The sequence below is a fragment of the Balaenoptera borealis genome (assembly GCF_965194805.1).
Source record: "Balaenoptera borealis genome assembly, chromosome: 1".
Taxonomy (NCBI): Eukaryota; Metazoa; Chordata; class Mammalia; order Artiodactyla; family Balaenopteridae; genus Balaenoptera; species Balaenoptera borealis.
The window spans coordinates 78145535-78163068 of record NC_138860.1 but is presented as its reverse complement, the minus strand read 5'-3'; the positions used below and the strand labels follow the sequence as shown (position 1 = coordinate 78163068).

At 57.8% G+C, this 17534-nt stretch overlaps 1 protein-coding gene across 1 annotated transcript; it reads right to left on the bottom strand.

The window, feature by feature from the left end:
• Positions 1 to 1881: 1881 nt before the first annotated feature.
• IGSF9 (immunoglobulin superfamily member 9) lies at positions 1882 to 17534 on the bottom strand. Its single transcript, XM_082405132.1, has 20 exons — positions 17403 to 17534; positions 16982 to 17164; positions 11939 to 12091; positions 10764 to 10918; positions 10412 to 10529; positions 8658 to 8799; positions 8421 to 8566; positions 8186 to 8328; positions 7219 to 7359; positions 6588 to 6704; positions 6225 to 6375; positions 5905 to 6028; positions 5477 to 5652; positions 4990 to 5240; positions 4696 to 4780; positions 4422 to 4598; positions 4134 to 4176; positions 2951 to 3802; positions 2583 to 2710; positions 1882 to 2352 (listed from the first exon to the last, which is right to left on the bottom strand). The coding sequence occupies exons 1-20, from the start codon at positions 17458 to 17460 to the stop codon at positions 2171 to 2173; spliced, it is 3525 nt and encodes a 1174-aa protein (XP_082261258.1). The 5' UTR covers positions 17461 to 17534; the 3' UTR covers positions 1882 to 2170.

Sequence of the window (17534 nt, the reverse complement as noted above, 5' to 3'; positions counted from 1 at the left end):
ACACACACAGCTGTCTAGGGTGTGGCAGGACTGGGGCTAGAGGGCCAGGACAACTCCTGGTCTTGGTGGTCTTGCTCCCCACCTTCTTAAAGCCCCAGACTAGCAGTGAGGTCATTCCGTGCCCAGGGCCCAAGAGGCATGATCAGCGTTGGGGCCCAGGGTTCAGACTTGACTTCTTTTTTTTTTAAACAATTTTATTTTTTCATTTTATAATTTATTTACTTATTTTGGGGCTGTGTTAGGTCTTTGTTGCGGTGCGCAGGCTTCTCGCTGCGGTGGCTTCTCTTGTTGTGGAGCACAGGCTCTAGGTGTGTGGGCTTCAGTAGTTGTGGCACATGAGCTCAGTAGTTGTTGTTCGCGGGCTCTAGAGCGCAGGCTCAGTAGTTGTGGTGCACGGGCTTAGTTGCTCCACGGCATGTGAGATCTTCCCGGACCGGGGCTCAAACCCGTGTCCCCTGCATTGGCAGGTGGATTCTCAACCACTGCGCCACCAAGGAAGTCCCCAGACTTGACTTCTTTCCCCTTCATTTCCTCCTCTATGACCTGGCACCTCTTCTTAATCCTGGAGGGATCAAAAGAACCCTCAGTGGAGGAGGAGGCTGGCAGTTCTTCTGTCTCTGAGGGTGGAGGAGAGCCTCGTTTGGGGGTTGAAGGAGGGCTCCCCCCTCCCTGTTTTCAGGCTTCAGTTGAGCAGTCCCTCTGGGGTGGAGTCCCTGCTTACATCCATCAGTGGAGTTCTTCATAGATGATAGAAGACCCAGTTGAGCCTGGTTTTCAAGTGCATCACCAACCAGTGCCGGACTTCCCTGGTGGTGCAGTGGTTAAGAATCCGCCTGCCAATGCAGGGGACACGGGTTTGGTCCCTGGTCCGGGAAGATCCCACATGCCACAGAGCAACTAAGCCCGTGTGCCACAACTACTGAGCCCACGTGCCACAACTACTGAAGCCCGTGCGCCTAGAGCCCGTGCTCCGCAGCAAGAGAAGCCACCGCAATGAGAAGCCCGCGCACCACAACAAAGAGTAGCGCCGGCTCCACGCAACTAGAGACAGCCCGTGCGCAGCAATGAAGACCCAATGCAGCCAAAAATAAATTTAAAAAATAATAATAATTAAAAAAAAAACAAACCAGTGCCTTCCCACTTTTCCATTCTCTCTTGCCCGATCCTCCCTACCCCTATATTCCAGTGATTCCCTGGTAGGCCAAGGAATCCTCCGTGCCTTTACACAGGCTGTTCCTCTGCCTGGGATGCGTTTCCTCCCTTGACTGACTTCTCACCTGCTCTATCCATCACCGACTTTGTGACTTTTGGGCAACTTACCAAAGCACTGTACACCTCAGTTCCCTAGTCTATAAAATAGAGCTAATAGTACTACCTACCTCAGAGTGGTAGAGAATTAAATGATACATGTAAAGAGCTTACAGCAGTGCCTGGCACATAGTGAGTGCTCAGCTGCTGGCTATTATCATTGTTCTCACTTCCTGTGATGATGCCTGCAATCGTCCCAATTTATCCCAGCGCAAGCTGTAAGCATTCACTGTTTGCTGAGTCCTTCCTTCGTGCTACCTTAATAACCAACACATAGTTTATCACAGAACTTATCACATCATACTGTAACTATTTCTTTACTTGCCTGCTTCACCGACCAGAAAGAACTCCCCAAGAGCAGACATGTCTTGTGAACTTTGTACTTCCTCTGCATCTAGCTCAATGGCTGGTCTCAGTAGGCATTCAATAGCTGACCTCAGTAGGCACTCAATAAACGCTTTTTGAATGGATATTGAACGTACGCCCATTCATTCAGGAAGAGTACCCTCCTTTTTTAGGGTTCAGGGATTTTCCAACCTCCCTCTCAGATTCAAAGCAGATGACACACAGAAAGATTTTTCAGACTTTCTTTATTCACCTGTAAAAAACCTCACCCACACCACAAACACCACACACACGCACGTGCACACACACACACACACACACACGGGCAGACCTAAGATCCCTGTTCCAGTCCCCAGACTCTAGAGGCTCAGCACATACATCCCACACCAAGCCCGCTGTCAGGGTCTGTGCCTGAGCACCAAAGGAGGAGGGGCAGTGTCCCAGGCTGGAGCTAGGTCTTGCTGGGGGCCTTCTTTGCAGGGTCCGTGTGCCTTCACCCTGCCTCACATTAGGGCATTCACAGCAGAGTGGCCTGTTCAGGGTGGGAGACTGGCTGTCGATAGGCCGGTAGCCGGAACCTAGCAGCATCTCGACGGCGGCGGAAGGCCAGGAATTCCTCCCGAAGGGCAGCACAGCGGGCCTCGGGGCCAGGAGCGTGGGCAGTACTCAGGAGGCAGCCCTCCTCTGGAGTCTTCGCACCTGCAAGAGGGCAGAATAACGGAAGGAAGAAGTCTTAAGGTTCCCTGGGTGAAGTCTTGTGGTTCACCGGCACCATGAAGCTCTCTAGGGCCTGCCAATGCAGAGAAGCAAAGACAGCAAGAGGAGAGGGCCTGGGGCACAGGGCCCAGCTGGGAACTGACTGGGTCCTAAGGGTGGGGGTGCAGGACAGCAAGGCCAGGGGTGCCCGCCTTTCTGGAGGGCTCCCATACCTAGCTCTGGCTCAGCTTCAAGTCGGGATCGAGGGCCAGTCAAGCCCAGGTGCAGAGTCTCCAGCAATTCCATGTCCCCTGGGAATTCTGAGTCCCATTCATAGTTCTCATCCACAGATGTGTTCCTCCTGTTAAAAGTGACAGACGTTTGGTATGGGTGGAGCAATGGAGGGTAGCCAGAAAAGCCTGAACCCGGGTACCCCAAGCTGAGGGTGGGCCATGGGTTTCCTCTGAAGATCCCTGGATCTCAGCAAAAGGACCTCAGCTCTCCTGGTCCCAGGGTGGGAATGGAGCAGAGAAGGCAGACGGTATAGGAGAGGGGTGGGGAGAATCTGGATAGGGCAGGGCTGGGCAGGGACTGCCCTCACCTCGTGCTGACTGTCACCACATGCTCCCTTCGGGGCCACCTCTCAGGGCCACTGGCCCAGCTGCTGGTGTCTCCTGGAGCGGGGCTGAGGTAGCTGCCTCCTGCAGAGGGGGCCGTGGAGGGGGGCCGAAGGAAGGAGGCGCTGCCCCGCCCACTGCTCTGGCTCGTGAGGCTGCCCCGAGGCGCGGCAGGCAGAAGGCTTGGCAGCAGCCGCTCCCTCGGCGTCCAGTCAGTCAGTGCTGTGTACGGGGGTTCTGGGGAGGCCCCAACCCCAAGCACGGCCCCAGGAAGCGCTGCCCTGGGGAACTCAGAGCGGGAGTCCAGGGGGTGGAGGAGAGATGAGGTGGGGCGGGGCCGGGTATCCATGTAATCTGGGGGAGGGGCAGGCTCCTCCAAGGGGGGCCAGTCCCCATCGACATTCATCTCCCTGAAGAAGGGCAGGCTCAGGTACTGGAGCAGGGGTCCTGGACCTGGCAGGGAACTGGGAGGCGCTGCTGGAGGGGGCCTCACAGGGCTGATGTCTGCAATGCAGAGGGGCTGGGGCATCCCACTGGGGCTGCTGCTGCCATCATAGGACCTGGCCTGACGCTGAGCAGGGGTCCGAGGCTCAGCCTGCTCAGGGCCTGACTTTTCTTGGGAGGTCCCCACCTTGGGTCCCATCACAAATCGCCCATCTGGTCCCCGGCAAATGGGCTCCAGGGGTAAGGGCCCTCGGCTAGGTGGAGGATCCGGAGGGGGGCTGGGGGGTCCAGCGGGTTCCCCCCAGAGCAGACTCTGGCGCAGGCTGGGGACTGGGGAGCCCTGGAGCTTCAGCTTCGCCACGCTGTCAGGACTGCCCGAGCCCGAAGCAGAGCTGGGGAAGGACAGGAGATCAGGGTCTGTGGTAGGGGGCCAGTCCCCCTCCCAGGAACCAGCGTCAGGCCTTGAGAGGTTTGATGCAGAACAGAGCAGAGCTAGGGAGAGCAAGGGAGAAAAGGACCCACATGGTGGAAGGGTGGAGCGGTGGAGGGAAGGCACAGGCAACACTGGACCAGCCCCCAGGCTGGGGCCTCTGCACTTCCATCCTTACCTCCCTCTCACTTCTGTTCCACCTCTCCTACCCCTCCCCAAGGTGCAGAAAAGGAAGCAGAAAACCCTGGTGCTCACAGAAGGCAGAAGAAAGCCAAGGAAGTGGAGGGACTTACTGGGGAGCTGACTTCCCGGCCGGAGAGAAGATAAGAGGTGGATCTGTAAGGACAGGAGAACCAAAGGTGACACAGGCAAAACCAAGCCCCACCAGGGCCCAAGACCCTCTCACCCAACACCAGGCGCCCAATCCCATCTGCCTGGGAAAAGTGGAGGCCACTGGGGAAGCAGGACCACGGGTTGTGAGAACACACCTGGCCCACGCAGGAGGGAGGGATTTCTCCTCCAGGTAGGAGGTGCTTATGGAGGGGCGGGGCCCTTCTTTGGCCGGGCCCCAGGTGGCCTACCTTGGCGGAGGCGTTTGCGGTGGCGACGCGCGGCTCTGCGCCGGTTCATAAGGCAAGCGGCCAGGATACTCACGAGGACAGCCACGCCCAGGAAGCAGACCCCGCCCACCACGCCGGCCAGCACTGGCTGGGGCAGGAGGCCCGGCAGCTGTGTGCGCGAGGGGTAGACCTCCAGGCCTGGGCAAAGGGCCACGGGGGAGGGTCGGTGTCCACGACTTAGTGGGCTTCGAGGCCCCCCCATCCCCAGGGCTCTGCCCTCCTGCCAGATTCTCACCAGAAGTGGAGACGTTGGCCGTGTTGCTGGGATCACTGACATAGCTACCGGCGAAGGCCACCAGGCGGAACTCGTAGAGAACGTCCTGGGGGTTGGGGTCCAGGAAGGGGGTCAGGGCTCAGCACTGCCCACCCCCAACCCCGTTCGGAAAGACTTTGCAGTTGGAAGGTACGGGTGAAGTGGACAGCCAGAGGTGAGGATAGTCAAATCAGGGTGAGACCAGGTTTGGGGAGTGGAGCAGAGGGCTGGAGGGCTGCTGGGAGGACCCTCCCTGTGCCCGCCTCCCACACCTACCTTGATAAGTCCTGGCACCAACAACTGCATTTCACTGCCTGCCACGGCCCGATCCAGCACCTCCCACCCCTGGGAGCCTTGTCGTGCCTCCAGGACGTAGCCATCCAGTCTCTTAGGGACCAGTTCCGGGGGATCCCAATGCAGGAGTACCCCCCGGGGTGTCCTCACTGCCACCAGACCTCTCGGAGGGGGCAGGGGAGGCAGCATCTCTGTTGGGGGAGGACTGGGGGCAGCTGGTGTGGTAGGAAGCCCTGAATGGGACAGAGAGACTTGTAAAGATCGATTTCCAGGGCTCGTCCCCTGCTCCTCTGGCCTTCGACATCCCCGGGTGCCCAGCTGCTCTCCCAGAGCCCCTAAAGACAAGCCTGGATCATCTTCCACAAAGCCCTCTGGCCCCCAAGCTGCACAGCACCTCTGCCCCCTCCCACCCAGGTCCCTACAGCCCTTGCCTGTCCTTGCCTGCTGCTCTGGGTAAGAGGTCTCTCACCTTCAGGGGCAGACAAGACGATCTCGCTGAAGGGCCCGCTCCCCAGCTTGTTCTGAGCGAGGACGCTGAACTGGTACTGGGTGTGGGGCTGCAGGCCTGGCACTAGGAGGTGAGCAGCCCCCACGGGCACTGCCAAGGACACCCAGTCGTAGTGGGCTCGGTCAGGACGCTTTGCCCTGGAGGACAGGAGGAAATGGGGGGCACCTCACGAACTAGGAAGAACAGGAAGGTTGGAGTCCAGAGAGCTGACCTCTCCCCTCCCTTCCACCATCCAGGGTCTCAGGACCTGGGCCATGAATCCCTGAGATTTTCTGGAACTCGGGCAGCAGAGTTAGGGCAGGGCTGGGATAGAGGGGTGGGAGAAAGGGCAGAGGGCCAGAGAGAATCAGGGTGTTGAGGGAGAGGGATGGCAGGGGCAGGTCACTCACAATGGGGTGTACCAGACGCTGAATCTCTGCAGATAGCCACCATCAAAGCCAGGCTCCCAGGAGACATTGGCACCCTTGGGCAAAGGCACGACGGACACATTGGTGACAACGTGGGGGCTGGTGCCTGGGTGGGGGGAACAGAGGGATGATGGTCAGGGTCCTGAGGGACAGCAAAGAGCCAGGGGGAGACCAGGGATTCGGCCCTCCACCCATCATCCCAGGGGCTCCCCACCCAACATCCCCCATCTGGGCCCCCCAAAATGATTTATTCCCGTCTCCTTCCCACATGGCTGCCTCCAGCTGGCTCTGCCCCCACTAACCCAGCACGTAGACGTTGGTGGAGGTGGCCACTCGGGCCACAGCATTGCTGGCCGTGCACTCCCAGCGCCCGTGGGCCTCCTTGGTCAATGGTCGCAGGATAAGGCTACTGTTGCTCTCCACCTGGGCCTGGCCCTGCAACCCCCGGCCCACCTACAGAGCCACTGGTCAGCCCTGAGGCCACACGCAGCCGCCCCTCACCAAGGGCGCCGCTCATCTCTCTGGGCAGCTCCAGCTTCCTCCCCGCCCTGCCTCTGACAGCCGTCTCCTCCCCACCTCCTCCCTCCCACAGAACGGCCAGGGGCACGGAGAGGCAGGGGCGTAGCAGGCGTGAATACGGGAGGAGTGGGGGTCAGGAGCCTTACCTTAGCCCAAGAGATAGTAGGCGAAGGGTCTCCTCGGGCAGAGCAGGGGATGAGTAGCTCCCGCCCTACTTCTTGGAAATATTCTTCCTTGGGCCGTTCTAGAAAAGCTGGGGGAGCCTGTAAGCCAGATCTGGCATTGGGAGGGGGCTCTCTCACACTGCTGCCTGAGGGTCGTTACTTCCCCTCTGCGGGGCCCCCATCACGCTGCGTCTGTCTCCATCTCTCAGTGTCTCTCTAGCTTTCTCTGTGTTCCCCAGCAGGGGGGCTGGAGGGACATTGCTGGAGAGACAGGGCCTCCCTGGAGATGTACAAACCTCTGCAGAACACCCTTCACCCTGCCCTCTGCTTCCCACTCTCTTCTCTCTAGAGCGGAAGGCAGCCTGGTCCAAGTTAAAAGGTCGGGGCAGGCAGGATATCTTACTGTATGGAGGTGACCGACGCCCCAACTCACCAGCACCATCTGCAAAAACCTCTGTGAAGGCATCTGATAGCTGCTGCCGTGGCCACAGACTGGGAAGCCCCACCCCCTCCCCACATATGTCTGTCCCACCCGCCTCTGTCAGCCCGGTGTCAGCACTAGGCTCGCATCTTCAGTCACCTGACCCGCTGCCGCTGGCCCCCCGAGCCTCACCTTGAGCAGCACGCGGGTCACCGGGGAGGGCCCTGCAGTGCCAAGACGGTTGTAGGGGGTGCAGGAGTATTCTCCCAGCACATCCTCATTCCCCAGGGCAATGATCAGGGAGCCTTCTGGGCCCTGGGACCAGCCAGGGAACTGGAGGCATGAGGAGATGACAACCAGAGAGAGAAACTCAGCGGAGGCCAGACCAGAGATGGAGAGAGGCAATGCGCGGGAGGGACCCACATCTATGCAGAGGATGCCACAACCCTACCCCTAGGCCAGACCTCTCTGTGAATTCCATCCTTCCTTTCTCTTTCCTACAGAGGGGCCACTACCAATGGGGGTGAAGACTGGACTTTTTTTTTAAACCTTAGACAAAAATTTATTGAGCACCACTACAGTTGCAGTAGCCCTGGGGAGACTAGGATTAAAAGATGAAATACTAGCCCACAAAGAATTTGTGGTCTTTGCCAACAAACAGAAGATCTCAGTCACCTTGGAATGAGGTAATATTAACTTGGCATCCATAGTTCTTCCTTTTGGTCCCAACCAGTCTTTCCAGATTTCTCTGCACCAGTCACGTCCCCATAGGCACTGTAGCTCCCCCCCAGCTGGTAGACTCATTATGCCGTAAATGCACTACACTGTTTCCTGCCTCTGGGCCCTGGTTTCTGCACGGAATGTCTCTCCACCCTTCAAGGCCCATCACCAGAGTCCCAGAAGCTGTTGCTGATCTATCCTCAACCAGCCCTAAGAGGAAGGTGCCCGCTGCCTCCTGGCCTTCTAGCAGAGTGTCTGCGCGGCTGTGCTGCCCCCTCTAGGCAGGGTGTCTCTGCTCCTGTTCCCCATGCGACAACCTACACAGCACCTGATACGAAGTGCATGTTCCCCAGTCACTGAACTGATCTAATGCCACCCCAGCTGTCCTGACTAGAATACCACCAAGCTAAGCCCTCTCTCCCCTGCCCCAAGCCTGTACCTTGTCCAGCTGCAGGGCCTGCCCATCCTTGGTCCAGCTGACAAAGAGCAGTGGGGGATTGGCACGAACCGGGCACCGTATCACCCCCCGCATGCCCACGGGCAGGGGTGTCTCAGGAGGCATGGCAGTCACCTGGGCGGGGTCTGGGGGGAAGCAGTGGCAAGTTGTCGGGGAGGAGCTTGGCCTGGCCCAGGGGAGGAGAGCAGTCTGGGGAGGGAGCTGGGGTCAGGCTTACAGAGAACAGTGAGGTAGGCAGAGGCCGAGGGTGGGCGTGAAAGGCCGTTGCTGGGTACACAGGTGTAGCGGCCCGCATCATCAGGCTGGGCGGCCTGCAGCCTCAAGCTGCCATCCACCAGGATCCGCACTCGGGGCTGCAGGCGGCTGCAGTGTGGCACGTGGGCAGGGGGGTCCAGGCCTTGCTGGACTCAGACTGCCCATCAGTTCCCCACGCCCACCCCACCCCATGCCCCACCTAATGTGGAAGACATTGGTGCTGTCCTGGAACCAGCTGTAGGTGAGGTTAGCGGGGTACGCCTCAGCCTGGCAGGCCAGGGAAACATCCTGGGAGGCATTGACCGTGCTGTTCTTGGGGGGCACCACGATGACTGGGGGTCCTGTGGGGGGGAGCACACGGGGAAGGGGAGGCCTCAGCCCAGTCTTCCAGGAACCCTGAGGGTCACTTCTACAGTTCTTCCCAGCTCCGCTCTCTGGAATACAGGGCTGGTTGCTACAAAGCCTTGGGAATGGAAACAGGTCCTAACCCTTTTATTTAACACAGGTTCTTCCTCTGCCCCGGCCAGCTCCCCTTCCCATCACCTCCATTCACCCAGTTTCCCGTGTGTGTGTGTGTGTGTGTGTGTGTGTGTGTGTGTGTGTGTTGAGGAGGGGGAATCAGTTTTACCCCTCTGATCACCCTTTACACCTTTACACCCACTACCCTTTCCATCCCTCATCTGTCACATCTGAAATCACCTCTGTCTCCTACCCTAATCCGGGTACCCAGTACCTTACCCCAGGATGCTGCAGCAATCCCTGACTCCAGGCTCCGCCATCACTGCCACTCTGATGGCCATTCATGCAGAAATGTCCCCCCCCCACCTTTGGCCGTAGAACACTTCTAGTCAAGAACCCACAACAGCTCCTGGCTCCTAGCACATTAAGCTCCAACTTCTTGACCCAGCCCTGTGGGCCCTTGTAACCCCTGCCTGGCCAACTATCTTTTCATATGTCAAGTCTTTGTGAACTCTTTCAGGTCCGTATGGGCAGCTCACTGTGCCTATGCCAGACTCACTCCCATCTCCATGCCTTTGCTCTCTGAACCCGCAGTCTAGAATGCTCTTCCCTGAGAGCCTGGCCAGGCCACAGAGCCCCTGCCAAACCGTCTCTAGCGTCTGCAGCTGCACTGCTGTCTCCCTTCTCTGGGCTCCTACTGTGTGAGCGGTCAGTAATAAGTGGTAACGATACGAGTTGGTGTATAGAGCACTTACAGGCACGCCGGGCATGGATGAGCACCTTCCCTGCACTATCCTCATTTAATCCTCCCAAGAGCCTTTCGTGGTAGAAATTATTGTCTCCACTTCATAGGTGAAGACACGAAGGCTCAGAGGCAGAGAGACTGTGAGGTGACTTGCCCGAGATCAGCGGGGAAGGCAAATTCATACTCAGGCCTTCTCAACACCAGACTTCACCCTGCACCACTGCTCAGCACTGCCTCTCCCACAGTACCCAGGAGAGCAGCACTTCGCCACTGCGTCTTATCTCCCCTTGTGGATAAGAGGCTCCGTGAAGGCAGGGTCTACTTCTCAGCTTTCTTTCTAAGGGGAAGGGCTTGGCCAGGAATTACTATGATCATTGTGCTCGTCTGAACCTAATTCTTGTAACAATCCTGCGAGGAACATAGGAACCTCTTTGTATAGATGAGGAAACTGGAGGTCAAGGGGGTTCCATGGCTCATGGTCTAACACCAGCACCCATGCCCTTCTCACTATACCACATTGCTGGCACTAAATATCTATCTCTGTTCACTGATCCTTTTACAGGCAAGATGCTGGTTTTAGAGGAAGAGCCTGCATTGGGAGCTCCCTCCCTCTCCAAGGGCCCCTGCCCTCAGGCACAAGCCTCCCCCCCCCCCCCCCCCCCCCCCGCTGCTGGCTGTGTGCACCTCCAGCCACAGGTCAGTCGTCTCACGTGTGTGTCCTGTTTCCCCGCCCTCCCCCGAGACAGCACCTAGCACCAGCAGCTGGGTGGCATGGGTGGCGCTGCCCTCAGTGCTGGAGGCTTGGCAGGTGTAGACCCCGGAGCTGCCTCGCTCCACCCTCCGGATCCGCAGCGTCCCGTTCTGCACCTAGAGTCAGAGTGGGTGAGAACGGACCCTTGTGTCTCCCCTGCCCACGGCGGGCCTCAGACCCCGCACTTCCGAGGCTGGCCAGCAGAGGGAGGCAGTGTGCTGGGCTCAGGGAAGCCAATGCCAAGCCCCTCCTCCGGCCCGTCTCCCAGCCTCCTGGCCTCCAGCCCCGCTCCCAGGCCACTGCCTGCCTCACACTCTATCTGGCCCACCCTGTCCAGCCCTGGGACTCACTTGCACCTGACTCTGGCCCTGGCCGAGGTCCTGTCCTCGGAGCTTCCAAGTCACACGAGGTTGGGGGCTGCCGCGGGCCGCGCAACGCAGGGTCACAGGCTCCAGTTCCCGCACTTCCAGCACCTGGGGAGGTGTCTCCAGGAATTGAGGGGGTGCTGCAAGGAGAGAGGCATCAGGGATTGCCAGAGGGGCCATCAGCCCAAAGAGCAGCGTCCGAGAACCAGAGAGACAGATCAGGGCCTCAGCCTTCAGCCCATCAGCCCACCAGCTTCATAGGAATCCCAACCCAGGGCCCCCCTGTCTGCTGCACCCAGGGCCCCCCTGTCTGCTGCACCCAGGGCCACCCTGTCTGCTGCACGCAGGGCCACCCTGTCTGCTGCACCCAGGGCCACCCTGTCTGCTGCACCCAGGGCCACCCTGTCTGCTGCACCCAGGACCCAGTGAGGACACACCAGCCCGTCCCCCTACTGGCCTGCAGAGTTGGTGAGGGAGCTGAGCACCAGGCTGGGTGTTCAGAGCTGGGAGAGAGCTAGGTGCCCTCTAGAAAAGCACTGTCCTGGGAGTCAGGAGACCTGAGTTCTACACTGCTCTGCCACTAATCAGTGGCATGACCCAGTCTCCCCATGCCCCATCTATGAAATGGGACTAATTATGACCTCCTTGCTTCTTAGGGTTGAGACAGAATTCATGAGGTACTGAGTTAAAAGGTGTTTTGAAAAAACAAAATGTTGTATATGTGTGAGTGATGTTTCACTCAGGGCTCAAAAACCCCTTATCCCCTCCTACCCATTACCCTCTCCTGGCCAGAGAGGCAGGAGCAGGGAAGAGAGAGGAAGAGGAAGTTCCTGACAAAGAGCCGAGAAGGCTGATTGGATTTAGGTTTGAGGAACTGAAAGGGCAGGAGTGGGGGTGGCAGGGGTAAGATGCAAACAGAGAGCCAGAAAACAAGGGGTGTCAGCAAGGGTGGGGCATCGGGACTGCCCTCCTCCCCTCCCCCCTCCTTCCCCTCCCCACCCTCCTCCTTCCCCTCCCCACCCTCCTCCTTCCCCTCCCCTCCCTCCTCCTTCCCCTCCCCTCCCTCCTCCTTCCCCTCCCCGCCCTCCTCCTTCCCCTCCCCTTCCTCCTCCTTCCTCTCCCCTCCCTCCTCCACCGCCTGCCTGCTCCCAGCTTCATACAATTGACTGTGAGGTGCACCCAGGAGCCGTTAGCAGAGTCGTCCTCAGGTCTGTGCTGGTCCAGGAAGAGCACGCGGCACTCGTACCAGCCCTGGTCCTCAGCCCGGAGCCCCTCGATCTGGAGAGATGCCCCCTTTTGAAGCCGGACACGCCCTGGGGGAAGAGCCCTGGATCAAGGGTGCTGAAGGGACCCCCTGGGAGCCCCAGGCCCCTGGTCACACTGGTCATTCTCAGACGTCAAGAACAGGCTCAGTGTCTCCCAGTTACCCTGATAGAGTGGGGTCCAGAGAGGCGCAGATGGGGTTGGGGTCACTGAGGGCAGGTCTCTCCCTTCAGCCCCTCTGATGGCTCCTGCCTTTCAGCAGCTGGGACCCAGCTTAGACAAAGAGAAACCAGAGCAGCAGCAGGTGGACACTGAACTCCGCCCAGCTTCCAGGACTGTAGGGGGAAGGGGCTCGAAGAGCCGACACTTAGTCTCCTCTGGATTCGTAGAGAATCTGCCCATCCCTGAGCTCTTTTTGTAAGGAGAGTCCCGGGAGTACTCCTGCCAGAGGACTCTGTCCCCAGAAACCACAGCTGTGTCTGGGGCCTGAGCAGGGATCCATACCTCGCCTACCAAAGCCCCTAATCCGCCAGGGCTATTATCAGCGGCCTAAGCGCCTTAGGGTGGCCAGAGTCCAAACCAGCCAGGCAGCGAGGTCAGCAGCCTCCTCACCCCATCCCCTCACGCTCCAGGGCATCCAAGCCCCGGCTGACAGACTATATAGAGCTCCACAAAGCACCCAGCCCCAGCGCAAGCAGACAGCGCCCTCCCACCCTGACGGAGCCCTGCACCCCAGACAGCTTCGTGGGTCCCTGGCAGTGCAGCCTAGCCAGCAAGGCACACACTTGGGAGCCACAGAGACCTAGCCTCCAGCTCTGCCATTTACTTCTCTGGCCAAATCCCTTAACTTCTCTCTCAACATCAACTTCTTCATCTATAAAATGAGAGAGGAAAAAAATCCAGGTAGGGTGGATGGAAGGCAGGCAGCATGGTGCCTGGCATCAGCGGGTGCTTAAATAAAAATGGTTGAACAAATGAATGAGCTCATGATTTGAAATCAGCAGCCTGCATTCAACCTTGGCTCCATCCCTCACCTGACAACACACCTTCTCCCTCTTCTCCCCTGTATCAGTGAACAGTGCCAACACACATGTCACCCTACCAGAAACCTGGTGTCACCTAGACTGTTCTCTCCATTACCCCCACATCTGCTTGTTCAGTAAGCCTTTCAATTCTACCTCCTAGATGCTGTTTCCCTCTCTACCACCTTCTCTTTAGTTTAGTCCCATAGCATCTCTCACCTGGGTTACGTCAACAGTCCACGAAGAGGTCCCGCTGCCTCCAGCCTCCCGCCCTCCACATTCATCAGCTACCCACCCCGCCTTGATCTTTGATAGGGACAACTGACATTTTCTAATTCTTGTGGGTTATGCCAAACAAAGGCAACCAGACTATGCCCCTACTTAGCCCTTTCTAAGACTGGCCAATCTGAAGCTGCTCACGCACTCGCCCCCTCCGATCTGCTTGCATTCTACCTCTAGGGGCATCTTTCTGAAATAGAATCAAAACCTGTGGGGGCCCTGAAGCCATCAGGAAAAAAGAGGAGATCAGGCTGAGGCCGGCGCTGTGCTCATAGGCAAGTGACTTTTTTCTTCCAAGAATGAGGTCCAAGGGTGCAGATTCTCTAGAAAGGGTGGAGCTGCTTAAAGGGCTAGGTGTTTAAATCCCCACCTAGAAGATAAGCCTGGGTCGTGCAGGTAAATATTGAATATGATCACACCCTTCCTCCCACCAGTGGGATTCCTCAGTAACCCTAAACTGCCTGGCCACGGGACCCCTGCAGACCCCACTGCGACCTCTTCTTTTTTCTCTTTTCTTTTTTTTGTCTGCGCCATGCGGCTTGCTCCCCAACCAGGGATTGAACCCCGGCCATGGCAGTGAAAGCCAGGAATCCTAACCACTAGGCCACCGGGGAACTCCCTGTGAACTCTACTACGTCCCGTGTGATGGTAACTTTTCATTATGGTGATCTTCAGTCGCTACAAAGAAGGAAGAAGAGGGAAGGGAAATAGAGTTTGGGATATGGGCCATGTAATATCAGGCATTGTCACCATACTTAATCCTTCCAAGAATTCCATTATAGAGGAAGGAACTGATGTTAAGCTTCTTTCCAATAAGCTACTCAGGGATACAGCCAGGACTTCTTTCTCATGATGCAGCATACTCTCCATTGCACACTGGTGAGAGGATCAAGTGACACTCAGGGCACTTATCACTGAGCATAGTCAGTGTATTCTCACTCGGGGGATGTTGGTAGCCAATGGGTAACAGCTCCAAATGTCTGTTGATCAGAACATCCAATAAAGCGTAGAGTATGTCCTAACTTTTCTGTGAGGTATGAATGCCTAGACCTGTAGTGTCACAGAAGAACAGGAAGCTGGCCAGGGGCAGGCAGTCCTGTATCCTCCTGAGTCCTGGGCCCCCCTCCACCCGCAGGGCCAGAGTCTGAGTGTCTTTGCACCTCCCCACGTGCAGGGGAGTATAGAGGAAGGAGACGCAGTCCCCATTCTTGCAGGTTCTAGGAAGGCAGGGAATCCACACTCATGGACATGTGCAAGTTCACATACACAGAGAAGCTTAAAAAATATTCCAAGAGGCTAAGAAGCAAGAGGAGTATGGAAGGCTTCCAGGAAGAGGTGACTCTGCAGAGGGTATGCAAGGCTAAAAGGTAGTGAGGGGAGATGATCAGAGGGAGCCAGGTTGTTCTAAATGGAGGATAAGATAACTGATTTTTATCAAATGACTCAGGACAGAGGGAAAATCCATGTCCCTTCTGCCACATGGGGTATCTTAAAACTCCCAAGAAATATAGCACAAAAGTCAAAGACCAAGAGCTGGTCCCATGAATTAGAAGAGCTGATCTAAGATCCACCCCAGGAAAGCTGGTGTAGAGGACGTGGACCCTCTTTCCTCTGCATGCCTAGTCACGGTTTCACACCATGCAGGCACTCTGTACAGCCTCTGTGCTGGGTTCTTTACGTACAGCAGCTAACTTCATCCTAGGATTTAGTCCTGGCTTGTTTTATACTGCTTTTTACTACTTTTGTACTAGTCTATAAATCCAGTCTCCTCTGCTAGATGGATTCTAGGGTCCTCAAAGATTGGAAGCCTTCTCTTCAGTGTAATCCCTGAAGCTCCAGTCTCTCTCATGGTCCCTCCCACATTCTAGGCCACGGGCCTCACACACACAGTCCCAGGCCATCTCCCCTTCGCTTGCCCAAGAGGGTTTATGACAGGACAGCATTGTCCTTAGCAACCTCCACCTCCCGTTGCCTAGCAACTGCAGTTCAGAGTCCCCTACACAAAGGCTGAGAGGCCCCTTCCACACTGGGAGGCAGTAAAAGGGTTAATGGGTGCAGGGGCCTCTCCCCAGGGCCCTGACTCCCCAGACTAGCCCCGCCCGACCAGGAGCTCCAGAGTTGGGGCAGGGGTGGGCATGAAGGGCAGGGGTAGGAAGAAAGACCTGCAGCTCAGAGGAACATCACAGAGACAGAAAGAAAACCCACAGGTAGCAAAGTTGCTACCGTCCAGTGGTTTGTCTGCCTGAGGGACCTCAAGACAGGACAGAGGGCAGCGGGTGGGGGTGCGGGGAGGAGAGTTGCACATCTCCCTGGGGGAAGCCCAGGAAAAGCCCTTCTCTCCCCCGTCCTCCACCTCCCCCTGCCCTGCCGTCAGTCGGGCAGCGCTCTGCATCTGCGGGAGCCTCAGCCTGGCAGCTCAGCCCCTCCCAGCCCGGCGGGCAGAGGCAGGGAGGGCTGGTGGGCACGGCCGTTGTCTCTCCACTTGTCCTAATTGGGGCCCCGCTTTCATCAGTTCTCCGGGGGCTTGTGCAGACACATACGCTCCCACCAGGCTGTTTGCCAACAACTGCCCCCAGTTTGAAAATAAACTCTTCCCTTCTGCAGCACCTGCCTGAGCCTCCTCCCCTCTCTGCTCAGCCTGCCCCGCGGCGACAGCTCAGCCAATCCTGTGGCTTCTCCCAGGATTCAAACTAAAGAGGGAAAAGGGAGGGGGTCCCCCTGCCCCCATCGACGTCCTCCCAGGTGGCCTTTCCTGGGCTTCCCCTCTGAAGAGGAGGCAGCCAGACTCTCTCCCCAGCGGCCCCAGCCCCAGCCCTAGGCTCTCCCACACACTGCCCTCCGAGACCTGCACTAAACCGCTCAGATTAAGGCTCCATCGGGGATTAGGAGGAAGCTGAGCCTTTCGAGGGAGTCAGCTGGGGCACAGGAGAAGGCCCCTAAGGAGGCCTATACGCTATTTTAAGTCCATACAGAAGCCAGCTGAAGCAGAAGCCCAGCCCAGCTCCATCCATTTGCTGATCTTTAGGGGAGCCTGGTCCATCCCCAGTCCACCCTGCTCATGCACGAACTCTGCAGTACCCAGAATGAGAAGCAGTGGAGAAGCAGATAGGTTGTAGACCCACCCACACTGCTGCCCCATCAGCCCACTCCCTAGAAGCCTAGAACACCCAAACTAGCATTTAAGAAAGTAGGGGAGGAGGAGGGCGGGGCAGTGAGAAGATAGCGGAGCCAGGGACCAGGAGAGGGCCACGTAGGGAGAAGGATCAGGACGGTCTGGGAGGTTTCATGATGAGCTCCAGAAAGAGCGATTAGAGAATCAGGACGGACACTTGGAATAGGGCTGCAGGATCTCCTTTGGAACAGACCATGTGGAGTTTTAAAGAGACCACATGTGTGTCTGTGTGTGTGTGTGTGTGTGTGTGTGTGTGTGTGTGTGTGTGTGTGTAAATGAATGAATCCTTCAATGAATGGACACGGCTTGGGAGCAGAGCCACGCTTGTTAAGCAGAGTTCAGGCAGTGGAGCTGGAGATGAGGTTGGGGCAGGGACAGAGTTGTTAAGAAGAGGTCTTGTTCCCACTCTACCCAGTCCACCTTTGTTGGGGACACCTCCCGACCTCCCACTGGAGGATAAGCCTTACCCACGTAAGCAGGGTCGATGCGGGGAGAGTAGAGGCCGAACTGAATGAAGATGGGAAGCAGGAATCCAAAGCGCAGCCACTCGATGACGTGCAGAGGGGGCCGGCCAGCCGGGGGCAGCAGGTCACAGCCCAGCACCGCGCTCTCCCCGGCCCGGCCCGACACCGCCTCAGGCTTCCCTCGACCTGCGGGGCAGGTGGCATGAGGACACAGCAGAGGACCAGAACCAGGGATGGGAGGGGAGATACCCTCTTGATCTTTGTGGGCTCCCCAGGCCTTTGGGAAGTGGTCGAGGCAATCCTCGACTTCTGCAGAACCAGTGCTGTTCCTCCCCTCCACTGACCGGCTCACAGAGAACCCCAGGGGACCACCACCCACCCCAAGGCCAACAGGGAGTTCCGGAGCCCAGGAAGTCCAGCTCACCGTCAGCCCCCTGGCTGATGATCAGGCTGAGGATGGCCAGGCTGAGGCACCAAACCATAGCCCAGCTGCCTGCTCGCCCGGCCCCTCCTATCCACAGGGGCCCAGACGGAGGGGCCCAGGGACCTGCACAGC